This window comes from Salmo salar, chromosome 15 (genome assembly GCF_965601325.2).
Source record: "Salmo salar chromosome 15, fSalSal1, whole genome shotgun sequence".
NCBI lineage: Eukaryota > Metazoa > Chordata > Actinopteri > Salmoniformes > Salmonidae > Salmo > Salmo salar.
Genome location: NC_138305.1, coordinates 77,029,940 through 77,054,768, shown reverse-complemented (window position 1 = coordinate 77,054,768; position 24,829 = coordinate 77,029,940). Strand labels below are relative to the sequence as shown.

The following is a 24,829-nucleotide window of genomic DNA, read 5'->3' as shown; positions in this document are numbered from 1 at the left end:
TGATTACAACCTAGATCAGCAAGAGTGTGCAAGGCAGTATTGAATGTGTCACTGTCTGTCACCTTGATTACTAAAATGTTTCTCTCAACCTGTGCACCTACATTGTAAACTTTCATTCATAGGCTAGGTTGTAGCAACCTCATGATGGCTATAGGGAAAATTTGAGTCTCATGTAGTAGCCCAAACATATCGATGTTACATTGAACTGGGTGAATGGAATATGAATGATAGTCATCCATATGCTGTAATAGAAATAAGGCCATGCGCATACATTTTTTAAATAATAATTGTCCTCCCTCATCTTAAACGGTACCGACCACCACAGGTAGATATTTCCTTCATTATAACAAAATATTTTTTAAGCATAAAGGTAAGTATTTTTATATACATATCCTTTTTTATTTGTCAAAATAATAAACATAGGCACACTCCCTTTAAGAGTGTGCTCCTAATCTCAGCTCGTTACCTGTATAAAAGACACCTGGGAGCCAGAAATCTTTCTGATTGAGAGGGGGTCAAATACTTATTTCCCTCATTAAAATGCAAATCAATTTATAACATTTTTGACATGCATTTTTCTGGATGTTTTTGTTGTTATTCTGTGTCTCACTGTTCAAATAAACCTACCATTAAAATTATAGACTGATCATTTCTTTGTCAGGGGGCAAACGTACAAAATCAGCAGGGGATCAAATACTTTTTTCCCTCACTGTATGTATTTTGAACACAGATCTCATTCTGTATTCACAAAGCGTGTCAGTGAAGGAGTGCTGATTTTTAGGATCAGTTTGGCCTTTTAGATCATAATGAATAAGATTATATTGACGGGGGACCTGGGGCTTTATGTACAAAGCTCTCAGTGATCAGCACTCCTACTCTGAGACGATTTGAGAATAAAGGCCCTTGTCCTACAGGTTGACATTGAGATCCCTGTACATTATAGAACAGAAGTCCTCTGCTCTCCTCCTTGAAGAAAATCTGAATCAACCGGTCACTTTAGATCTAGCTAGAGGCAGTGTTGCTTGGCCATTCTCCATCCAACTCAGGTTACTGAGCTAAACAGAGTGTATTATGGACATCTGCGCTCATGTTTGGACCGAGTTCCCCGGTTGAATGATGTACCATGGTGTTTTACGATTTTAAATAACCAGTGGTGATGTAATGTTTTTCTCGTGTATTCCAGGAAATGTTCTGAGTTACTGGTGCTTCTCGCCTGGGATCAGCATGCAGGAGTTGGTGAGGCAGGGCGTGCGCAGCATCATCCTCACCAGCGGGACCCTCTCCCCTCTGTCCTCGTTCACCTCCGAAATGCAAATGTGAGTGTGTTATTTATCAACCATACACACACAGAGGGGGAAAAAAGCTATAACAGGAAATTAGCCATCAACTTTGTTCATCACCTACTTGTCTTGTCATTCACATGTTGGTCATTTAGCAGATGCTCTTGTCCATAACATAAGAGACAGTTCTGTTTTTGGTGTTTTCAACTGACCTTGGGTTTCCTTTTTTGTGTTTCACTTCTTCTCTTGACCCCTTGCCCCCACAGTCCCTTTCCAGTATGCCTGGAGAACTCGCATGTGATTCAGCATGATCAGATCTTTGTCAGCATAATTGACCGCGGTCCAGACAGCGTGCAGCTCAGCTCAGCATTTGACCGCAGGTGGGCACCTCCACCGCTGTGACTACCCTCTCTGGGGTAATGTGCAGTGCCTTTGGAAAGTATTCAGATGCCCTTGACTTTTTCCACATTTTGTTACATTAGTCTTTTTCTAAAATGTATTTTTTTTTAAATCACTCACCTACACACAATAACCCATAATGACAAAGCAAAAACAGGTTTTTTGAAATGTAAGATCATTTATCAAAAATAAAAACGTACATTTCACATACGTATTCAGACCCTTTACTCAGTACTTTGTTGAAGCACTTTTGGCGGCGATTACGGCATCAAGTCTTCTTGGGTATGACGCTACAAGCTTGGCACGCCTGTATTTGGGAAGTTTCTCCCATTGTCTCTGCAGACCCTCTCAAGCTCTGTCAGGTTGGATGGGGAGCTGCACTGCTATTTTCAGGTCTCTCCAGAGATGTTCGATCAGGTTCAAGTCCGGGCTCTGGCTGGGCCACTCAAGGACATTCAGAGACTTGTCCCGAAGCCACTACTGCGTTGTCTTGGCTGTGTGCTTAGGGTCGTTGTCCTGTTGAAGGTGAACCTTCACCCCAGTCTGAGGTCCTAACCTGCTCCAGAGTGCTTTTCATCAAGGATCTCTGTACTTTGCTCCGTTCATCTTTGCCTCAATCCTGACTAGTCTCCCAGTCCCCGCCGCTGAAAAACATCCCCACAGCATGATGCTGCCACCACAATGCTTCACTGTAGGGTTTGCCAGGTTTTCTCCCGACGTGACACTTGGCATTCAGGCCAAAGAGTTCAATCTTAGTTTCATCAGACCAGAGAATCTTGTTTTTCATGGTCTGAGAGTCTTTAGGTGCCTTTTGGCAAACTCCAAGCGTGCTGTCATGTGCCTTTTACTGAGGAGTGACTTCCATCTGGCCACTCTACCAATAAGGCCTGACTCATGGAGTGCTGGAGAGATATTTGTCCTTCTGGAAGGTTCTCCCATCTCCACAGAGGATCTCTAGAGCTCTGTCAGAGTGAGCATCGGGTTCTTGGTCACCTCCCTGACCAAGGCCTGTTCTCCCGATTGCTCAGTTTGGCCGGGCAGCCAGCTCTGGGAAGAGTCTTGGTGGTTCCAAACTTTTTCCATTTAAGAATAATAGAGACCACTGTGTTCTTGGGGACCTTCAATGCTACGGAAATATTTTGATACCCTTCCCCAGACAATTCCTTCAAACTCTTGGCTTGGTTTTTGCTCTAACATGCACTTTTAACTGTGGGACCTTCTATAGACCGGTGTGTGCCCTTCCAAATCATGTCCAATCAATTGAATCTACTGCAGGTGGTCTCCAAGTTGTAGAAACATTTCAGGGATGATCAATGGAAACAGGATGCACCTGAGCTCAATTTCAAGTCTCATAGCAAAGGGACTGAATACTTAACCTCTATGGGCTACTCAACAGCCAGTTGAATCCTGTGGCGCGTTATTCAAATCCTTAGATATGCTATTACTTCAATTTTTCAAAAATATGACTATTTTACACCATTTTAAAGATAAGACTCTCGTTAATCTAACCACACTGTCCGATTTCAAAAAGCCTTTACAACGAAAGCAAAATATTAGATTATGTCAGCAGAGTACCGAGCCAGAAATAATCAGACACCCATTTTTCAAGCTAGCATATAATGTCACATAAACCCAAACCACAGCTAAATGTAGCACTAACCTTTGATGATCTTCATCAGATGACAACCCTAGGACATTATGTTATACAATACATGCATGTTTTTTTCAATCAAGTTCATATTTATATCAAAAACCAGCTTTTTACATTAGCATGTGACTAGCATTCCCACCGAACACTGCCGGTGAATTTACTAAATTACTCACGATAAACGTTCACAAAAAGCATAACAATTATTTTAAGAATTATACATACAGAACTCCTCTATGCACTCGATATGTCCGATTTTAAAATAGCTTTTCGGTGAAAGCACATTTTGCAATATTCTCAGTAGATAGCCCGGCATCACAGGGCTAGCTATTTAGACACCCAGCAGGTTTAGCACTCATCAAAGTCAGATTTACTATAAGAAAAATGTTCTTACCTTTGTTGTCTTCGTCAGAATGCACTCCCAGGACTTCTACTTCAATAACAAATGTTGGTTTGGTCCAAAATAATCCATCGTTATATCCAAACAGCGGCGTTTTGTTCGTGCGTTCTAGACACTATCCTAAAGGCTAAATAAGGGTGACGAGCATGGCGCAATTCGTGACAAAAGAATTCTAAATATTCCATTACCGTACTTCGAAGCATGTCAACCGCTGTTTAAAATCAATTTTTATGCCATTTTTCTCATAAAAAAGCGATAATATTCCGACCGGGAATCTGCGTTTAGATAAACAGACAAAGGAAAACAAAGCATTCGGTCGACGCGGGCACGCGCCTAAGCCCATAGTACTCTGAGTGGCCACTTGCCAAAAGCGATAGTGTTTCAGCCAGAGCCTGCCTCGATATCGTTCAACGTTTTCCCGGGCTCTGAGACCCTATGGAAGACGTAGGAAGTGTCACGTTATTGCACAGATCCTGAGTCTTCAATAAAAAGAGCCAAGATGAAACACTACTTCTCAGACAGGCCACTTCCTGCTTGAAATCTTCTCAGGTTTTGGCCTGCCATAGGAGTTCTGTTATACTCACAGACACCATTCAAACAGTTTTAGAAACTTTAGGGTGTTTTCTATCCAAAGCCAATAATTATATGCATATTCTAGTTACTGGGCAGGAGTAGTAACCAGATTAAATCGGGTACGTTTTTTATCCAGCCGTGTCAATACTGCCCGCTATCCCCAACAGGTTTTAAGTAAATAAGCTATTTCAGTCTTTTTTAATATAATTTTGCAACAATTTCTAAAACCTGTTTTCGCTTTGTCATTATGGATTGTGTGTAGATTTTTTTTTTTTAAATCCACTTTAGAATAAGGCTGTAACGTAACAAAATGTGGAAAAAGTCAAGGGGTCTGAATACTTTCTGAAGGAACTGCATGTATGCTAATATAATTTTAGGTTAATTAACACACATTCACTATTTGTTTCAAAGGTTTGTCCCTGAAAACATGGCATCTTTAGGGAACACTGTTGGTAAGATGAACATATCCTACAAATTAATATCTGTGCGTTGTTCTTGATTTGCGGTGGCATTTGTGTATCTTGCCTTTGCAACCATGAGAGAAACTAGTTACACATCATAAATGTTTTTGTATATATTGCAATGTTTATCAATGTTAAAATATTATTTGTGCATTGTTTAAAGATGGGATAATCAAATTGACTTGTCCCAGTAGTGGTGTGTAGAGTTGTAGTGAGATGTTTTGGGATTTAGAGGTTTCTTTCAAAAAAAATTCAATGGTCCAAAGTGAACAAAATTATTTAATGTATTGATTAATAAAAACAAAGGCTATTAATATACATCTTTTTTACTAGTGTAATGTGTATCCTTAATTTTTATGTAATTGCTGTAAACATCTTGAAAATCACTCATTACAGAGATATACAAGGACCTTGAATGACCTCCAGTGGCAAATTGTTATCGGGGAGGAGTATATTAAAGGGATACTACGGAATTTTAGCAATGATGCCCGTTATCTACTTCCCCTGAGTCAGATGAACTCATGGATACCATTTGTATCTCTGTGTCCAGTATGAAGGTAGTTTCACTAGACTTCCAGCCATTGCTTTAATGCTAGAGAGCATCAGCTCGAGAAACATACTGGAGACAACCCATTCTACTATATTACCACAATTCTCCTTCTTTCTCCTTTTTCTTTCTGCAGTGAATCTGGGACGCATTGTCCCTCACGGTTTGCTGGTGTTCTTCCCCTCTTACCCTGTGATGGACAAGACGCTGGAGTTCTGGAGGGTGAGTGCAGCTCAGAGATCCCTCAGAAAAGAGGTTGTCACCATTTGAACACCCTCAATTCAGCAACTTTTTTGAAATTCCACCCATACATTGATAACTTTTTCTATGAAAGTACTTTTCAGGATAGGATTTGAATATCAATCTATTTCCTGCAGCGAAATGATTTTGTGTTGAATTGACCCAAGGCCTGATGTAGAGGTAGCCTTGTATGTGTACAGTATGTGCTGATGCCAACTCTACACTTCTATGGTTACCTAGACATGGCAACAGTCGTTGCCATGTGTTGGTAACTGCATGGATGCAAGGTCTGGACAATGACGTCACCGTAATACAGAAATTCAACGCTGGAGCAGGCATAGGACCAGATCCAAAGCAGTGTATGTTGCCTAGATGGCTGAGGACAAGCGGTGTGATGAATCATAAATTAAAGACCTTATCCAGTGCCTTCGGAAAGTATTCAGACCCCTTGACTTGTTCCACATTTTGTTATGTTACAGCCATATTCTAAAATGGATTAAATAAAAAAATACTCAGCAATCTACACACAATAACCCATAATGACAATTGTTTTGCTAATTTATACAAAATTAAACAGATACCTTATTTACATAAGTATTCAGACCCTTTGCTTTGAGACTTGAAATTGAGCTCGGGGTGCATCCTATTTCCATTGATCATCCTTGAGATGTTTCTACAACTTGATTGGAATCCACTTGTGGTAAATTCAATTCATTGTACATGATTTGAAAAGGTGCACACACATGTCTATTATACCGTCCCACAGTTGAAAATACATTTCAAAGCAAAAGCCAAGCCATGAGGTCGAAGGAATTGTCTGTAGAGCTCCGAGACAGGATTGTGTCGAGGCACAGATCTGGGGAAGGGTACCAAAAATTGTCTGCACCATTTAAGGCCCCCAATAACACAGTGGCCTTCATCATTCTTAAATGGAAGAAGTTGGGAACCACCAAGACTCTTCCTAGAGCTGTCCGCCTGGCCAAACTGAGCAATCGGGCGAGAAGGGCCTTGGTCAGGGAGGTGATCAAGAACCTGATGGTCACTCTGACAGAGCTCTGGAGTTCCTCTGTGGAGATGGGAGAACTGTTGGGAAGGCGACGGTTCACCTTCCAACAGTACAACGACCCTAAGCACACAGCCAAGACAACGCAGGAGTGGCTTCTGGACAAGTCTCTGAATGTCCTTGAGTGGCCCAGCCAGAGCCTGGACATCTCTGGAGAGACCTGAAAATAGCTGTGCAGCAACGTTTCCCATCCAACCTGACACTGCTTGAGAGGATCTTCAGAGGAGAATGGGAGAAACTCCCCAAATACAGATGTGCCAAGCTTGTAACGTCATACTCAAGAAGACTTGCTGCTGTAATCGCTGCCAAAAGTGCTCCAACAAAGTACTGAGTAAAGGGTTTGAATACTTATGTAAATGTGATGTATTTTTTTTTTATATATATATATATATATATATATATATAAATTAGCAAACATTTCTAAACCTATTTTTGCTTTGTCATCATGGGCTATTGTGAGTAGATTGAGGGGGGGAAACAATTTTATCAATTTTCGGATAAGGCTGTAACGTAACAAAATGTGGGAAAAGTAAAGGGGTCTGAATGCTTTCTGAAGGCACTGTGTGTGTAGGGGATCCTCCTGCTTCATTTTTGATGCTGAGCCTGTGATGAGAATCCTCTGGTCTTACTTAATATAATAACATGCTCTTCTATGCCTGCTTTTTTTCCCCAGGCCAACGGGCATGCCGACCGCATTGAAAACATAAAGCCCATGTTTGTGGAGCCCAGGGGAAAGGGGACGTTCACGGAGGTCAGTGCTGCAGACAGTCCCATGCAAAACACTGCATGTACTCTGTCACTACCTGCAGTTTTGTGACCGTAACAGTAAATGACAGTCATCATGGGAATGTTTCTTCTGCACTATCTTTAGTACAGCGAAACTAACTTAACCCATACCATTTCCCCTTTGTCTAGATAATTGATGGTTATTATGACAAAGTCAATGACTCAAAATCTAAAGGGGGCAGCTTCTTTGCGGTCTGTCGGGGAAAGGTAAGACCTGTTTGTTTGTCATGGTCAGTCTGTCTTCCCCATATTCTTGCCTGAAGTACTTCCTCTGCTCTAATGGCTTTATAGCATTTACTGGTTCAGATAGTCGCCCACTCACATACTGTAAATCACTTCTACCAAAAGGTCACTGTTTACCCTCCATGGCCTAACATCGTCATGTTAGGGAAACATAGCATGCTACCTCTTTTTAAATGTCAACACAGTAGTTCCTGATTTGGCAAAGCAGAATGTCACCAGGCCTCATTGGAAAAACAGCACACTTTATTATACAAGACCAAATTAACACATTCTACAGCACAACAACAGAGTCATTTTCTGGGAATGCTTTAAAGTCCAAAAGTTATGGGCAGAGTTACAAAGTTGGATGTCAGAAGTATCACAATCTAAATTTACTTTCAATCTTTCTGTCTGCATATTTCAAGATATTCCATATAAGGGTGCAGCAGTGGCGTGCGTTCATGGATGTCAAGGGAAGCCAGGCTTCCTGAAAAAAAACAAAAAAAAACATAATTGTACATCTTTTGTCTCTGTGTTTCATAATTTACCCATAAATTCGCAAGAGGCTGCATGCATCTCGCAGGAGAAAGCATCCGCGCAAGCGCCCCTCTTTTTATTTTTATTTTATTTAACTAGGCAAGTCAGTTAACAAATTCTTATTTTCAATGACGGCCTAGGAACAGTGGGTTAACTGCCTTGTTCAGGGCCAGACTGACAGATTTGTATCTTGTCAGCTCGGGGATTTGAATTTGCAACCTTTCGGTTACTAGCCAAACGCTCTAACCACTAGGCTACCCTGCCACCCTACCCTGTTTCTTTATGTGTAGCCCATCTATCTGGTCAAAAAGAATGAAGTTGTTGCTGCAATGGAAGCCAGCGAGCATTTGGCCTCCCTTGATAATAAAATGAAATAATAGCCAATCAGCGTTGAACTAAACAAGCTCAAATGTGAATAGTCCTGGCACACCCCAAAAAAAGTTTAGGGAAGCCAGTTTCGATTTGCTTTTCATGGAAAGGCATAAGCTACGGTCAATGAACACAATTGCATTTTATCAATGGCAATTTGAATGCACAGAGATACCGTGACGAGATCCTGAGGCCTATTGTTGCCATTCATCCGCCGCCATCACCACATGTTTCAGCATGATAATGCACAGCCCCAAGTCGGAAAGATCTGTAAACATTTCCTGGAAGCTGAAATGTCACAGTTCTTCCATGGCCTGCATACTCACCAGACATGTCACACGTTGAGCACGTTTGGGATGCTCTGGATCGACGTGTACGACAGTGTGTTCCAGTTCCCGCCAATATCCAGCAACTTCACACAGCCGTTGAAGAGTGGGACAACATTCCACAGGTCACAATCAACAGCCTGATGAACTCTATGCTAAGGAGATGTCGTGCTGCATGAGGCAAATGGTGGTCACACCAGATACTGACTGGTTTTCTGTTCCACTCCCCTACCTTATTTTGAAGGTGTCTGACCAATACATGCATATCTGTATTCCCAGTCATGTAAAATCCAAAGATTAAAGCCATAGGAATTTTATTTAAATTGACTGATTTTCTTTATATGAACTGTAACTCTAAAATATTTAGAAATTGGTTGCATGTTGCGTTAATATTTTTCTCAGTGTATTTAGCTTATGTTGATTGGACTGGATTGTTTTTGGTATCTTTTAGTTGTCACTGTATTAGACTAAGCATAGGTGATTTTGATTATGTTGAAATGTTAAAGCTGGAACAGTATAGGCAGCTCCTGTTTTCTTTGCGACTTGTGGTAGCCTAACTCTGCATGGTTCTGTTAAGTCGCGTCAATTCGAATCTGGTATCGGAACAAAATAGTCAGCACATAGTAACTTCTGATTTCTTTGTACTTTAATTAATGCAAACACTTGAAGGGTAAATAGGTGGTTCGTATATACGGGCTCCCTGGTAACACCTCGCAGGGCAAAACAGAGAACTGAGTTACACATCCTTTGATTTTCATTAAATACTCTGACAGAGATAGTTCCCGCTCACTGCTGGCCTGTCAGAGGGAGGATGAGCGTGGTTTAAACTTACTCATCCTATCGTTGGCGTGCAGGTTGGTCCCAACCTCGAGACGCCTCCTGTTGCCGGGCGTAGTTATTATCTTTGGCAGTTGATTTATCTTGTGGCTGCACAACGCACAGTTCTCTAAAACCCCGACACCCCTCCGCATATACATTTCACCCATATCCTGCCGTTATCATTTAACAAGCTCTTCCACATCCCTGATTTACAGCATCTGCATTCTTTCCATATGACTCACCATCCCATGAGCCCCTTCCTTTCACACAGCAGTATGCTCTTATCATATAGAGTATAAACTTAATATTATAGCATAGCTTCTTTGTTATATTATATAGGTTATGCAAACAAATAGTTGGTCAAACCCTAACAGTTCTAAATCAATAGTAGTTTAGTAGTCCAAAAAATTTCTGAAATACTAACTTGTTTGTTACATGCAATATGCTTTGTGGACTTAACAGGACAGATGTTGTTCTCCAGTTTTGTGTGGTTGAATTTATTCTGCCACTCTGTCTTCTTATTGTCTCGGCCTTAGGCCTATGTATCACGGTGGCAAGGCATATGAACTAACAGGTTATAGACCAAACAACGCAATTATCACAACACATAAGTTGTAATATGGCTATTTTTCTTCCTTGGCTTGGCTTTCCTAGTGATTTCCCCCCCCCCCCCCCCCCCGTGATACGTTGCAGAGATGATTACAGTCACTGGAGATAGGCGTGAGAAAAGGTGTCTGGGCGGGTATGATGTCGTTGATGTTTGTACCTTGGTATGTTGTATTTTGTCTGTATTGTGTAAAAAAAAATCGAGGAAAAACCTGCACACATGCCTCCGAGTTTTAGGCATTGCTCATACCTGAAAAATACTGCATTGTTTGAGAACCATTTCCCAGTAAATACAACCAGAAACTGGTTGATACAGTATGACCTCATTATGACTTAATTTCAACCAGTTTTGCCTATTGCATCCTCTCAAGCACTGGCTGCTGTTATTATGATTTTTAATTAAAACAAATAATGTACTTACATTTGTTCCTGGAGTGTGTCCCGTCTTAATCATTTCATTGGGTAATCTACTTTTTGTGAACAGAAACCTTATAAAAAATATTGTTTAAGCCTTTTGACATAAATATCTTGTAGCAAATTCAGGGGGTACCGCTGATTGGGACTTGAACCCGTGACCAGTGACTGTCAACCCAACACCTTAGCTGTTACGCCAAGACATCCAAACCGTTTGACGCCCCTTCCTTCGGGGAAGCGTTTCCCGCGCCTCTCTATACCAAGTTCCTGAGTTGCACATGGCCCTCTGATGGCCTCATGGGTTCCATCCCACTTCTGACACCAATGTAGAAAATGAAAAAAGCAGAAATAATGCGGTGCGACTCGAGTTTCACAATCAGTTGGAAGATGTTGTCCCCTTTTTGTTCAGTCTCAGTGGAGGGAGGGAGCTGCTCTCTACCTCCCTCCGCTGAGACTGACCATGTCAGACCAGTGGAGAAAAAAAATGTGGATAATATATTTTCAATCATCAATTTTATGCTCACTTGAGCTGTGCTTCACAAGTACTACAACAACTGATCTATTACTGGTGTGATCATACCTCAAGTTTTGAAATATTATTTTGAAATATTATTTTGAAATGGTCTGAGAAGAGCAACATTGGCAGGGCAATTCAAGCATGTCCCAATGCAGTAATGTATTGGGCTAAACCTACTGCACAAACTTCATTGTTCTGGAACTGTAAAAGGTTAATGTTGCATAGGCTTCTGTTTTTATAAGTCATATTTAAAATACAAAAAATTCTGAGCGGTAGATCTCGGCTTGCATTTTGACTCAAAGTGAAATTGACCACTACCTCAGCTGTCTCGGTAAGATATCCAAACCTCTTAACGAGGTCGCTAAGTGTTAGGTTAAGGTCGCTACAATTTTGACAACGCATGGAGACATCACTCTGAATTGATCTTAAGCCCATACATGGTGTTTTCTGTGTGCCTTGATTGGTTTCCTTGTACCTCTGCCAGGCCAGCGAGGGGCTGGATTTTGCTGACACGTATGGCCGAGGGGTCATAATCACTGGCCTCCCATTCCCGCCCCGCATGGACCCCCGGGTCATTCTGAAGATGCAGTACCTGGATGAGATGTGCAGGAAGAAGACCCCTGGGGTGCAGGTATAGAGGAAGCCCCTTCGCTGGTCCTCTGACTGATGATATATTACAGGATTTATTAGGACTTCACTAATGCCCATGTAAATTGTCAATTCACTTTTTTTCTCACTAAAAGCAAACAAAACATATACTTTAAAACATTTTTGGCAAAGATGTTCATGCACTAAGAAGTTGGACATCTAGTTAATAAGTGTGTTTCTCTGTCTTTCCATGTGTGTGTCTGTAGTACCTATCGGGGCAGAACTGGTATAGACAGCAGGCGTCCAGGGCAGTGAACCAAGCTATTGGAAGAGTCATTCGCCACCGTGATGACTACGGGGCTATCTTCTTGTGCGACCACAGGTCAGTATTGTATGCTGGTCATTTCAGGTGATCACCAGGGGTGCATGCTGGTCATTTCAGGTGATCATCGGGTACAGTTGAAGTCGGAAGTTTACATACACTTAGGTTGGAGTCATTAAAACTTGTTTTTCAACCACTCAATAAATGTGTTGTTAATTAACAAACTATAGTTTTGGCAAGTCGGTTAGGACTTCTACTTTGTGCATGACAGAAGTACATTTTCCAACAATTGTTTACAAACATGTACATTGGGGAGAAAAAGTATTTGGTCCCCTGCTGATTTTGTATGTTTGCCCACTGATAATGAAAGGATCAGTCTCTCATTTTAATGGTAGGTTTATTGGTGCAATTATTCGCAAATGGAAGAAACACAAAATAACTGTCAATATCCCTCGGCCTGGGGCTCCATGCAAGATCTCACCTCGTGGGGTTGCAATGATCATGAGAACGGTGAGGAATCAGCCCAGAACTACACGGGAGGATCTTGTCAATGATCTCAAGGCAGCTGGGACCATAGTCACCAAGAAAACAATTGGTAACACACTACGCCGTGAAGGACTGAAATCCTGCAGCGCCCGCAAGGTCCTCCTGCTCAAGAATACATATACATGCCCGTCTGAAGTTTGCCAATGAACATCTGAATGATTCAGAGGACAACTGGGTGAAAGTGTTGTGGTCAGATGAGACCAAAATGGAGCTCTTTGGCATCAACTCAACTCGCCGTGTTTGGAGGAGGAGGAATGTTGCCTATGACCCCAAGAACACCATCTCCACTGTCAAACATGGAGGTGGAAACATTATGCTTTGGTGGTGTTTTTCTGCTAAGGGGACAGGACAACTTCACCGCATCATTTGACGGGGCCATTTACTGTCAAATCTTGGGTGAGAACCTCCTTCCCTCAGCCAGAGCATTGAAAATGGGTCGTGGATGGGTATTCCAGCATGACAATGATCCAAAACACACGGCCAAGGCAACAAAGGAGTGGCTCCAGAAGAAGCACATTAAGGTCCTGGAGTGGCCTAGCCAGTCTCCAGACCTTAATCCCATAGAAAATCTGAGGGAGCTCAAGGTTCGAGTTGCCTCGAAACCTTAATGACTTGGAGAAGATCTGCAAAGAGGAGTGGGATATAATCCCTCCTGAGATGTGTGCAAACCTGGTGGCCAACTACAAGAAACGTCTGACCTCTGATTGCCAACAAGTGAAGTGCACCAGTCCCTCCTGCAGCAAAGCACCCCCACAACATGATGCTGTCACCCCCGTGCGTCATGTTTGGGATGGTGTTCTCCGGCTTGCAAGCCTCACCCTTTTCCCTCCAAACATAACAATGGTCATTATGGCCAAACAGTTCTATTTTTGTTTCATCAGACCAGAGGACATTTCTCCAAAAAGTACTATCTTGGTCCCCATGTGCAGTTGCAAACCCTAGTCTGGCTTTTTATGGCGGTTTTGGAGTAGTGGTTTCTTCCTTGCTGATCGGCCTTTCAGGTTATGTCTATAGGACTCATTTTACTGTGGATATAGATACTTTTGTACCTGTTTCCTTCAGCATCTTCGCACGGTCCTTTGCTGTTGTTCTGGGATTGATCTGCACTTTTTGCACCAAAGTACGTTCATCTCTAAGAGACGGAACGCGTCTCCTTCCTGAGCGGTATGACGGCTGCGTGGTCCCATGGTGTTATACTTGCGTACTATTGTTTGTACAGATGAACGTGGTCCTTTCAGGCGTTTGGAAAATGCTCCCAAGGATGAACCAGACTTTTGGAGGTCTACATTTTCTGAGGTCTTGGCTGATTTCCTTTGATTTTCCCATGATGTCAAGCAAAGAGGCACTGAATTTGAAGGTAGGCCTTGAAATTCATCTACAGGTACACCTCCAATTGACATCATTTTTCTGGAATTTTCCAAGCTGTTTAAGGCACAGTCAACTTAGTGTATGTAAACTTCTGACCCACTGGAATTGTGATTAAGTGAAATAATCTTTCTGTAAACAATTGTTGGAATAATTACTTGTGTCATGCACAAAGTAGATGTCCTAACCGACTTGCCAAAACTATAGTTTGTTAATTAACAACAAATTTATTGAGTGGTTGAAAAACAAATTTTAATGACTCCAACCTAAGTGTATGTAAACTTCTGACTTCAACTGTATATTCAAGTAGGAGCAGATCAGCCTATATTCTTCTTCAGGCAGCGTTGGTGACGGAACATGACATGTCTCTAGAAATAGAGGTTGACATTGTAAACATCACATGACCGGCACATAAACTATATTGTCCTATAGGATTCTAGTCATCATCCTTTGCCTCGTAACTCCTACAGTACCAGTCTAAAGTTTGGACACACCAACTCATTCCAGGGTTTTTCCTTTTTACTGTTTTCTACATTTTAGAATAATAGTGAAGACATCAAAACTATGAATTAACACATGGAATCATATCATGACCAAAAAAGTGTTAAACAAATACATTTTATATTTGAGATTCTTTGAAGTAGCACCCTTTGAATTGATGACAGCTTTGCACAACTGGAATGCATTTCAATTAACAGGTCTGCCTTGTTAATTTGTTGAATTTCTTTCCTTCTTAATGCGTTAGAGTCAATCAGTTGTGTTGTGACAAGGTAGGGGTGGTATACAGAAGATAGCCCTATTTTTGGGTTAAGTCCATATTATGGCAAGAATACGCAAAGAAAATGACAGTCCATCATTACTTTGACATGATGGTCAGTCAATCTTTGTGAGACGATGATTAGGTGAACGGATGAGCTCCATGTGTGGTTCCCACCGTGAAGCATGGAGGAGGTGTAATGGTGCTTTGCTGTTGACACTATCAGTGATTTATTTTGAATTCAAGGCACACTTAACCAGCATTGCTACCACAGCATTCTGCAGCGATACGCCATCCCATCTGGTTTAGGCTTAGTTGGACTATCATTTGTTTTTCAACAGAACAATGACCCAACACACCACCAGGCTGTGTAAGGGCTGTTTAACCAACAAGTAGAGTGATGGAGTGCTCCATCAGATGGCCTGGCCTCCACAATCACCCGACCTCAACCCAATTGAGATGAAGGAAAAGCAGCCAACAAGTGCTCAGCATCTGTGGCAACTTCTTCAAGACTGTTTCAAAAGCATTCCAGGTGAAGCTGGTTGAGAGAATGCCAAGTGTGTGCAAAGCTGTCATCAAGGCAAAGGGTGCTACTTCAAAGAATCTCAAATGTAACATATTTTGATTTGTTTAAAACTTTTTCGGTTACTACATGATTCCATATGTTATTTCATAGTTTTGAAGTCTTCGCTATTATTCTACAATGTAGACAATAGTAATAATTAAATACCCTTAAATGAGTAGGTGTGTCCAAACTTTTGACTGGTACAGTACAGTATGTGCTGTACCAGTCATCACTTGTCACCATCAATATAGAATATTAACGTTATAGTGATTTAGGAATCACCAGCTATTATGTTGAAGTTGAAAACATCAGCTATCTCACCTATGTATTGGTAGGTAGTGTTAGGTTCCAATTTTGAATAAATAACTCATGGAGACTAGTGAAGCTTAACCAAGTTTAATTCTTCCCAAAGGGTCGTTACAGCTGTAATTCAGACAAAGACATGTTTCCACCACTACAAGTGTGTGTATGCATGTATGTATGTATGTATGTATGTATGTATGTATTACTCCACTTTAGACACTCCTCCTTCTCTCCAATCCTTACATCTTATGGTTCGACAGGAAGACAAAGTGATAGCGTAATAAACCGTTCTGTCTTCCTTATGGTGACCTGACCTGACCCCTTGATGTCTAATCCAAAGCTCTCCACCCGTATCCTCTATCGCACTCCCGTGACTTACTCCCATCCACCCAGCACATTCCACAGCCACTGTCTCCTACAGATACCCTTTAACTTCTGATGTAAAAACCAGTCTCTTACACTCCTTTATGCTTTATCCTTCTGATCTATCATGTCTCTAGTATATCAGTGTTCAATGTTCACCCCGAATCCAACAGTAGTTATTATTTCAATAGAGTCACTCATGTCTGTCTCTATTCAACATTGACACTGAATAGAACTTCTGTTTACATTGTTCTGTTGTAAGGGTGGATTATTCGATCTAGTGTCTCTGTCAGTATCGTCAGACTGACTGTTACAGTTTTGGTAACACTTTCTAGTAACAGTCGGTAATAAACCAATTATAAGGCATTTAAAGTTTGCTCAACATTTCTCCCATTTGTAAATGTTAGTAAGCTAGTTATTCACACAAACAACTTGTATTCATAAATAATTCATAAGATGTTTAATATAGGTCCTTTTTAAACTGTTTACTAATCATTAGTAAAGTGTTTTTGTGGTTCCTCATATGAAGTGATGGCTATCTAGGCTATACTTTATAAATGTTTTGAGTGACCAGTGTAATTTCTCACAAAAAGATGGACATTGGTAGACATTCCAGCAGTACCTGATGCTCTTTTAAGGTGTCAAAATGGCTTAAATCATATCAATGATAAAGAATAAGCAGTAGCTTACCAACCTTCTCCAATGTGGTAGTAATGAGTTATAAATGGTGAACAAACTGTTTGTAAATGCCTTAAATTATTTATTACTGAACGTTCTAGTGTTACCAGAGTTTTTCCTATCATGCAACTCTAGTGTCCGTTGGCTATTTCCTCCAGGTTCAAAAGCACAGACGCACGTGCCCAGCTACCCTCATGGATAAGGCCCTACGTGCGCACTTACGACAACTTTGGAAATGTGGTCCGTGACGTGGCGCAGTTCTTCAGAGTTGCACAGAAACTTGTAAGTGGGTCAAGCAGAAGAGTACATCTTGAGTGACTTTCTGACTGCTTGAGAGGGAACCGATAAATTATACATTTGGAATGTACTGTAATAATAACCCTTAAAGGAAAGGTTCACCCATTTTGAATGTTATTGTTTTTGTGCATCTGAATGATGTTATATCAATGCCCTGCCATTTAAAAAAATACAATTATTTCACCTTTTATTTAACCAGGTAGGCTAGTTGAGAACAAGTTCTCATTTACAACTGCAACCTGACCAAGATAAAGCAAAGCAGTGCGACACAAACAACAACACAAAGTTACACATGGAATAAACAAACATACAGTCAATAATACAATAGAGAGAGTCTATATACAGTGTGTGCAAATAAGGTAGGATAAGGGGGGTGAAGCAATAAATAGGCCATAGTGGCGAAATTATTACAGTATGGCAAATTAAACACGGGTGATGGATGTGCAGAAGATGGGTGTGCAAGTACCTGTACTGGGGTGCAAAGGAGCAAAATAAATAACAATATGGTGACGAGGTAGTTGGATGGGCTATTTACAGATTGGCTATGCACAGGTGCAGTGGTCTGTGAGCTGTTCTGACAGCTGGTGCTTAAAGCTAGTGAGGGAGATATGAGTCTCCAGCTTCAGTGATTTTTGCAGTTTGTTCCAGTCATTGGCAGCAGAGAACTGGAAGGAAAGGCGGCCGAAGGAGGAATTGGCTTTAGGGCTGACCAGTGAAATATACCTGCTGGAGCACGTGCTGCGGGTGGGTGCTGCTATGGTGACCAGTGAGCTGAGATAAGGCGGGGCTTTACCTAACAGCGACTTATAGATGACCTGGAGCCAGTGGGTTTGGCAACGGATATGAAGTGAGGGCCAGCCAACGAGAGCATACAGGTCGCAGTGGTGGGTAGTATATGGGGAAAAACGGACGGCACTGTGAAAGACTACATTCAGTTTGCTGAGTAGAGTCTTGGAGGCTATTTTGTAAATGACATTGCCGAAGTCAAGGATCAGTAGGATACCCTAGTAAAACTGACTATGTTTGGCAGCATGAGTGAAGGATGCTTTGTTGTGAAATAGGAAGCCGATTCTAGATTTAATTTTGGATTGGCGACGCATAATGTGAGTCTGGAAGGAGAGTTTACAGTCTAACCAGACACCTAGGTATTTTTAGTTGTCCACATATTCTAAGTCAGAACTGTCCAGAGTAGTGATGCTGGACGGGTGGGTAGGTGTGGGCAGCGATCGGTTGAAGAGCATGCATTTAGTTTTGCTTGCATTTAAGAGCAGTTGGAGGCCACGGAAGGAGAGTTGTATGGCATTGAAGCTCGTCTGGAGGTTAGTTAACAGTGTCCAAAGAAGGGCCAGAAGTATATAGAATGGTGTCGTCTGCGTAGAGGTGGATCAGAGAATCAGCAGCGAGAGCGACATCATTGATGTATACAGAGAAAAGAGTCGGCCCGAGGATTGAACTCTGTGACACCCGCATAGAGACTGCCAGAGGTCCGGATAACAGGCCTTCTGATATGACACACTGAACTCTGTCAGAGAAGTAGTTGGTGAACCAGGCTAGGCATTCATTTGAGAAACCAAGGCTGATGAGTCTGCCGATAACAATATTGTGATTGACAGAGTCAAAAGCCTTGGCCAGGTCGATGAATACAGCTGCACAGTATTGTCTCTTATCGATGGCGGTTATGATATCGTTTAGGACCTTGAGCATGGCTGAGGGATGCACCCGTGACCAGCTCGGATACCAGAGAAGGTACGGTGGGATTCGAAATGGTCGGTGATCTGTTTGTTAACTTGGCTTTCAAAGACCTTAGAAAGGCCCCTGATAGATATAGGTCTGTAGCAGTTTGGGTCTAGTGTCTCCCCCTTTTGAAGAGGGGGGATGACTGTGGCAGCTTTTCAATCTTTGGGGATCTGACAATACGAAAGAGAGGTTGAACAAGCTAGTAATGGGGGTTGCAACAATTTCTGCGTATAATTTTAGGAAGAGAGGGTCCAGATTATCTAGCCCTGCTGATTTGTAGGGGTCCAGACTTTCCAGCTCTTTCAAAACATCAGCTATCTGGATTTGGGTGAAGGAGAAATGGGGGAGGCTTGGGCAAGTTGCAGTGAGGGGTGCAGGGCTGTTGACCGGGGTCGGGGTAGCCAGGTGGAAAGCATGGCCAGCTGTAAAAAAATACGTATTAAAATTCTCAATTATCACAGATTTATCGGTGGTGACAGTGTTTCCTAGCCTCAGTGCAGTGGGCAGCTGGGAGGAGGTGCTCTTATTCTCCATGGACTTTAGTGTCCCAGAACTTTTTGGAGTTAGTGTTATAGGATGCAAATTTCTGTTTTGAAAAAGCTAGCCTTTGCTTTCCTAACTGCCTGTGTATATTGGTCCTAACTTCCCTGAACAGTTGCATATCGCGGGGGCTATTTGATGCTAATGCAGTACGCCACAGGATGTTTTTGTGCTGGTCAAGGGCAGTCAGGTCTGGAGTGAACCAAGGGCTATATCTGTTCCTGGTTCTACATTTTTTGAATGGGGCATGCTTATTTAAGATGGTGAGGAAAGCACTTTTAAAGAACAACCAGGCGTCCTCTACTGACTGAATAAGGTCAATATCCTTCCAGGATACCCAGGCCAGGTCGATTAGAAAGGCCTGCTCGCTGAAGGGTTTTAGGGAGCGTTTGCCAGTGATGAGGGGTGGTTGCTTGACTGCAGACCGAGGGCAGGTTGGTTAGGATGATATCTATGAGGGTGCCCGTGTTTACGGATTTGGGGTTGTACCTGGTGGGTTCATTGATCATTTGTGAGATTGAGAGCATCAAGCTTAGATTGTAGGATGGCCGGGGTGTTAAGCATGTCCCAGTTTAGGTCACCTAGCAGCACGAGCTCTGAAGATAGATGGGGGGCAATCAATTCGCATATGGTGTCCAGGGCACATCTGGGGGCAGAAGGTGGTCTATAGCAAGCGGCAACGGTAAGAGACTTGTTTCTGGAGAGGTGGATTTTTAAAAGTAGAAGCTCAAATTGTTTGGGTACAGACCTGGATAGTTAGACAGAACTCTGCAGGCTATCCCTGCAGTAGATTGCAACTCCGCCCCCTTTGACAGTTCTATCTTGTCGGAAAATGTTATAGTTAGGGATGGAAATTTCAGGGTTCTTGGTGGTCTTCCTAAGGCAGGATTCAGACATGGCTAGGACATCTGGGTTGGCAGTGTGTGCTAGGGCAGTGAATAAAACAAACTTAGGGAGGAGGTTTTAATGTTAACATGCATGAAACCAAGGCTTTTACGGTTACAGAAGTCTCACAAATGAGAGCGCCTGGGGAATGGGAGTGGAGCTAGGCACTGCAGGGCCTGGATTAACCTCCACATCACCAGAGGAGGAGCAGGATAAGGGTACGGCTAAAAGAACTGGACGTCTAGTACGTTCAGAACAGGGAGTTAAAGGAGCAGATTTCTGGGCACAGTGGAATGGATTCAAGGCATAATATACAGTCAAGGGTATGGTAGGATGTGAATACAGTGGGGGTAAACCTGTGCATAGAGTGACGATGAAAGAGATATTGTCTCTAGAAATATCATTTATACCAGGTGATGTCACCGCATGTGTGGGAGGTGGAACTAAAGTGTTAACTAAGGCGTATTGAGCAGAGCTAGACGCTCTACAGTGAAATAAGGCAATATTTACTAACCAAAACAGCAATGGACAAGGCATATTGTCGTTAGGGAGAGGCATGCGTAGCAGAGTGATCATAGGAGTCCAGTGAGTGGCTTCAGGCAGCTAGCGGGCTGGGGTTAGCAAGCTAGCAGAAGGGCCTTTTGAGGGATGTCGCAACAGGAGAAAGTCTGTTGTGGCCCCCTCGTGCTGTTACGTCGGCAGACGGATCAGCAGGGCTCCGTGTGGAAAACCAGGCCAATTGGCAAAATAGGTATAGTGGCCAAAGAATTTGTCCGATCTGCCTCTTAAGCTAACAGTCCAATGTGCTCTAGACAGCTAGCATGCTTACGGATAGGCGGGACGTCAGGGGACGTCACGACGGAGGAGCCAGTTGAGAGACCCCCTCGGGCGAATCACGTCGGTAGTCCAGTTGTGATGGGTCGGTGGGGGTCCAGGCCAGTCGGCAAAATAGGTATTGAAGCTCAATGAGTGCCTGATGGGCCTAGCAAGGCTAGCTCCAGGCTAATTGGTTCTTGCTTCGGGACAGAGACGTTAGCCAGGAGTGGCCACTCGGATAGAAGCTAGCTAGCTGCAATGATCCGGGGGGGGGGGGTGGGGGATTGGAAACGTTTTCATGTGTATCTGAGTTATTGGCGTTCAAGCAGCAGCACTGTGATAGTCGCTCTCACTACACTGGAAATGAATAGGAATGCGACTTTTAGACCGCGAAAACCTCTATCATGCATGTTACATTTCAGTACTGGCCGACGTTATAACTCGGGAGGATGTCTTCTCTCTTTTTGCGATATTCCTCCTCAAGAAATGTGTAATTTAACAGAGGGTCTAGCACATTTTTCCTATTTGTCTGCCTTTTTAGTCCAGGGTACATTGCATGGTGCCGTTGCCAGATATATTATAGAAAGGAGATATGAATCCAATGAATGGAGGAACGTACAGTGCATTTGGAAAGTCTTTAGACCCCTTGACTTTCTCCACATTTTGTCACTCTACAGCCTTATTCTAAAATGGATTAAATAGTTTTTCCCCCTCATCAATCAGCACACAATATCCCATAATGACTTTTTTTTTTTTTTTTTTAATTTTGCACATTTATTACAAATAAAAACCTGAAATATCACATTTACATAAGTATTCAGACCCTTTACCCAGTGCTTTGTTGAAGTACCTTTGGCAAAGATTATAGCCTCGAGTCTTCTTGGGTATGACACTACAAGCTTGGCACCTGTATTTGGGGAGTTTCTCCCATTTCTTCTCTGCAAATCCTCTCAAGCTCGATGGGGAGCATCGCTGCACAGCTTTTTTCAGGTCTCTCCAGAGATGTTTGATCGGGTTCAAGTCTGGGCTCTGGCTGGGCCACTCAAGGACATTCAGCGACTTGTCCCGAAGACACTCCTGCATTGTCTTGGCTGTTTGCTTAGGGTCGTTGTTCTGTTAGACTGGGGTGAAGGTTCATCTTCTGAGGTCCTGAGCGCTCTGGAGCAGGTTTTCATCAAGAATCTGTCTACTTTGCTCTGTTGATCTTTCCCTTGATCCTGACGTGTCTCCCAGTCCCTGCTGCTGAAAACATCCCAACAGCATGATGCTGCCACCACCATGCTTCACCGTAGGGATGGTGCCAGGTTTCCTTCAGATGTGATGCTTGGCATACAGGCCATAGAGTTCAATCTTGGTTTCATCAGACCAGAGAATCTTGTTTCTCATGGTCTGAAAGTCCTTTTAGGTGCCTTTTGGCGAACTCCAAGCGGGCTGTCATGTGCCCGCTTGATTGATGGAGTGCTGCGGAGATGGTTGTCCTTCTGGAAGGTTCTCCCGTTCTCCACAGAGGAGGTCTGTCAGAGTGGTCATTGGGTTCTTGGTCTCCTCCCTGACCAAGGCCCTTCTCCCCCGTTTTGCCGGGTGGCCAGCTCTAGGAAGAGTCTTGGTGGTTCCAAACTTCTTCCATTTAAGAATGATGGAGGCCACTGTGTTCTTGGGGACTTTCAATGCTGCAGAAATGTGTTGGTACCCTTCCCCGGAAATAAACAATTTAATTCATTTTAGGATAAGGCTGTAACAAAATGTGGAATTAGTGAAGGGGTCTGAATACTTTCTGAATGCACTGTATAACGTCCCACCCAGCAGACTGTCGACCAATTGCGTTCACGTTGTCATACTGCGTCATGTGGTTGCTAAGCTAATCGTCACACAATCCCTTTAAGTCAGTGTATATTTCGAGAAACATGCTTATTTCCCTTGTAAGTACGTAGTGTCATGATTCCAAAGCTATAACATATTACAGATGACAAGTTAATTATCTCATATCTCGGGAAAAGATTTGTAATGTTGTACTTCTTGTTGACGAAATTCGTGCTAATGTTAAGTTTGAGCTAGTGCCCAATAGACTCTTTGAAGGAGAGCGCTCCTTGTCCCAGAATCGTCCAGAATGCACTGCACAACCCATTGACGTAGCATGGGCAACATTAAACTGCAGATACTTGTATGCAATTTTTTTTTTGCACTATAAAGTAGGAGTTGTGTTCTGATATTATGAGGGGGTTCCTGATGAATTTGCCATCTCAAAAGGGTTCCCAGACACAAACAGATTTGGGATCCCCTGGCCTACAGTTCTGGCCGAATGTATTGGCACCCTGCACTTTTCTAAAATAATTCCTTATTTCTTCAAACATTTGTTGAAATTCAAAATTACTTTTGGTCTCACACACAATTTGAACCATTTTAGTTTTTGGTAACTGAAGTTTACAATAATTCTGAAAAGAAAAAGAAATGGCATGGATAACATTATTAGCACAGAAGAGCTTATACTTGGTTTGCATGGTCTTTGGCCAAGAACTGCTGACAAATGCTTTTTGTGGCCATCAGCTTGCTGCACCTTTCTACTGGTGGTTTTGCCCACTCTTCAGCTGCAAACTGCTCAAATTTTGCCATTTTTGAGGGGTGCATTCGACAAACTACTGTTTTCAGATCTCACCGTAGGTTTTCCATGGGATACAGATCTGGATTAATCGCTGGCCACTCCAGAACAGTCCGGTGTTTATTCTTGAACCATTCCTGTGTGCTTTTTGATGCGTTTGTGGTCGTTGTCCTGCTGGAAGACCCACCTTCAAGGGATGCCCTGTTTTTGCACACTGGGTTGAATAGTGGACTCACACCTTGATAATCTGCTGATTTCATGATGCCTTGCACATGTTCAAGGCCTCCGGTGCTGGCGGCAAAGCAACCCCACAGCATTATCAAACCTCCCCCATGTTTCTTGAATCTTCTTCTCTAAATTAAAATTGTAAACTTAAGTTTCAAAAACAAATGTTTCTGCAATGTTGAGAATCTACTTAACAATGTTAAGATATATATATATATTTATTTATTTATTTATTATAGAATAATTAGGGAATTATTTAAAAAATGGTCAAGGTTGCCAATACATTTGGCTGGGAACTGAACATCTTTCATCAGAACTGTAGCCTACGGCTCTCCTCAGAACTGTAACCAAGATTTTTCGTCAGAACTGAAGTCTACATCTAGCCTTTCCTCAGAACAGGGAGTCAATCTCCCTCGATTAGACTGTGGGTAGTGTCAATGGGTGATTCAAAGTAGCACAACTGGGGATGAAACTGTTATTCCTCCATTTGGTTTTGTTGTTTCACTGCAGATGTGAGACCAATTTTTGTTGAATTCTGACCTTAATCTTGACCTCTGAACTCTTTGACTGTTCCAATGTCCCAGAGGCCTCCTCCGGAGAAGAAGCCAGCAAAGGGGAGCTGTGGTGGGGTGGTACACTCGGCAGATGCTCAGTGTGTCAGCGCCGGACCCTGCCACTCCTCCGAGGGCTCCACCAAGGGAGGTTTCGCCCAGAAGGCCAAAGTACTGGACTCCCACGTGCCCAGTCTGAAGAGGCGACGGCTGAGTGAGTATCAACCACCACCACACATGGTTTGAGTGAACGTTTTAGTTGCATAACAATGTCTCCTTAGGCTTTTGCTTCTCATCAGTTCTGTCATGTGCAGATCTGCGTTCAATACCTATTAAATACTATTTGAGATGTACTTGACTTAACGCTTCCTCCGGCGGGGGTACAGGTTAGTCGTGGTAATTTGTCCATGTAGTCACTTTAGCCCTACCTACATGTACATATTACCACAACTAACCTGTACCCTGCACGTTGACTCTGTATTGGTACC

General features: G+C 42.6%; 1 protein-coding gene across 2 annotated transcripts in view; it reads left to right on the top strand.

Annotated features, from left to right (window-relative positions):
* The window catches only part of rtel1 (regulator of telomere elongation helicase 1), a 55,931-nt gene that overhangs the window by 13,294 nt on the left and 17,808 nt on the right, over positions 1–24,829 (top strand). For both annotated transcript variants that reach the window (XM_014146102.3, XM_014146101.3), the window contains exons 16-25: positions 1,184–1,316; positions 1,547–1,660; positions 4,712–4,752; positions 5,445–5,530; positions 7,285–7,362; positions 7,527–7,604; positions 11,692–11,838; positions 12,062–12,177; positions 16,853–16,976; positions 24,375–24,555. In XM_014146102.3, the coding sequence (XP_014001577.1) occupies positions 1,184–1,316; positions 1,547–1,660; positions 4,712–4,752; positions 5,445–5,530; positions 7,285–7,362; positions 7,527–7,604; positions 11,692–11,838; positions 12,062–12,177; positions 16,853–16,976; positions 24,375–24,555 (1,098 nt within the window). The remainder of the gene's footprint in view (positions 1–1,183; positions 1,317–1,546; positions 1,661–4,711; positions 4,753–5,444; positions 5,531–7,284; positions 7,363–7,526; positions 7,605–11,691; positions 11,839–12,061; positions 12,178–16,852; positions 16,977–24,374; positions 24,556–24,829) is intronic.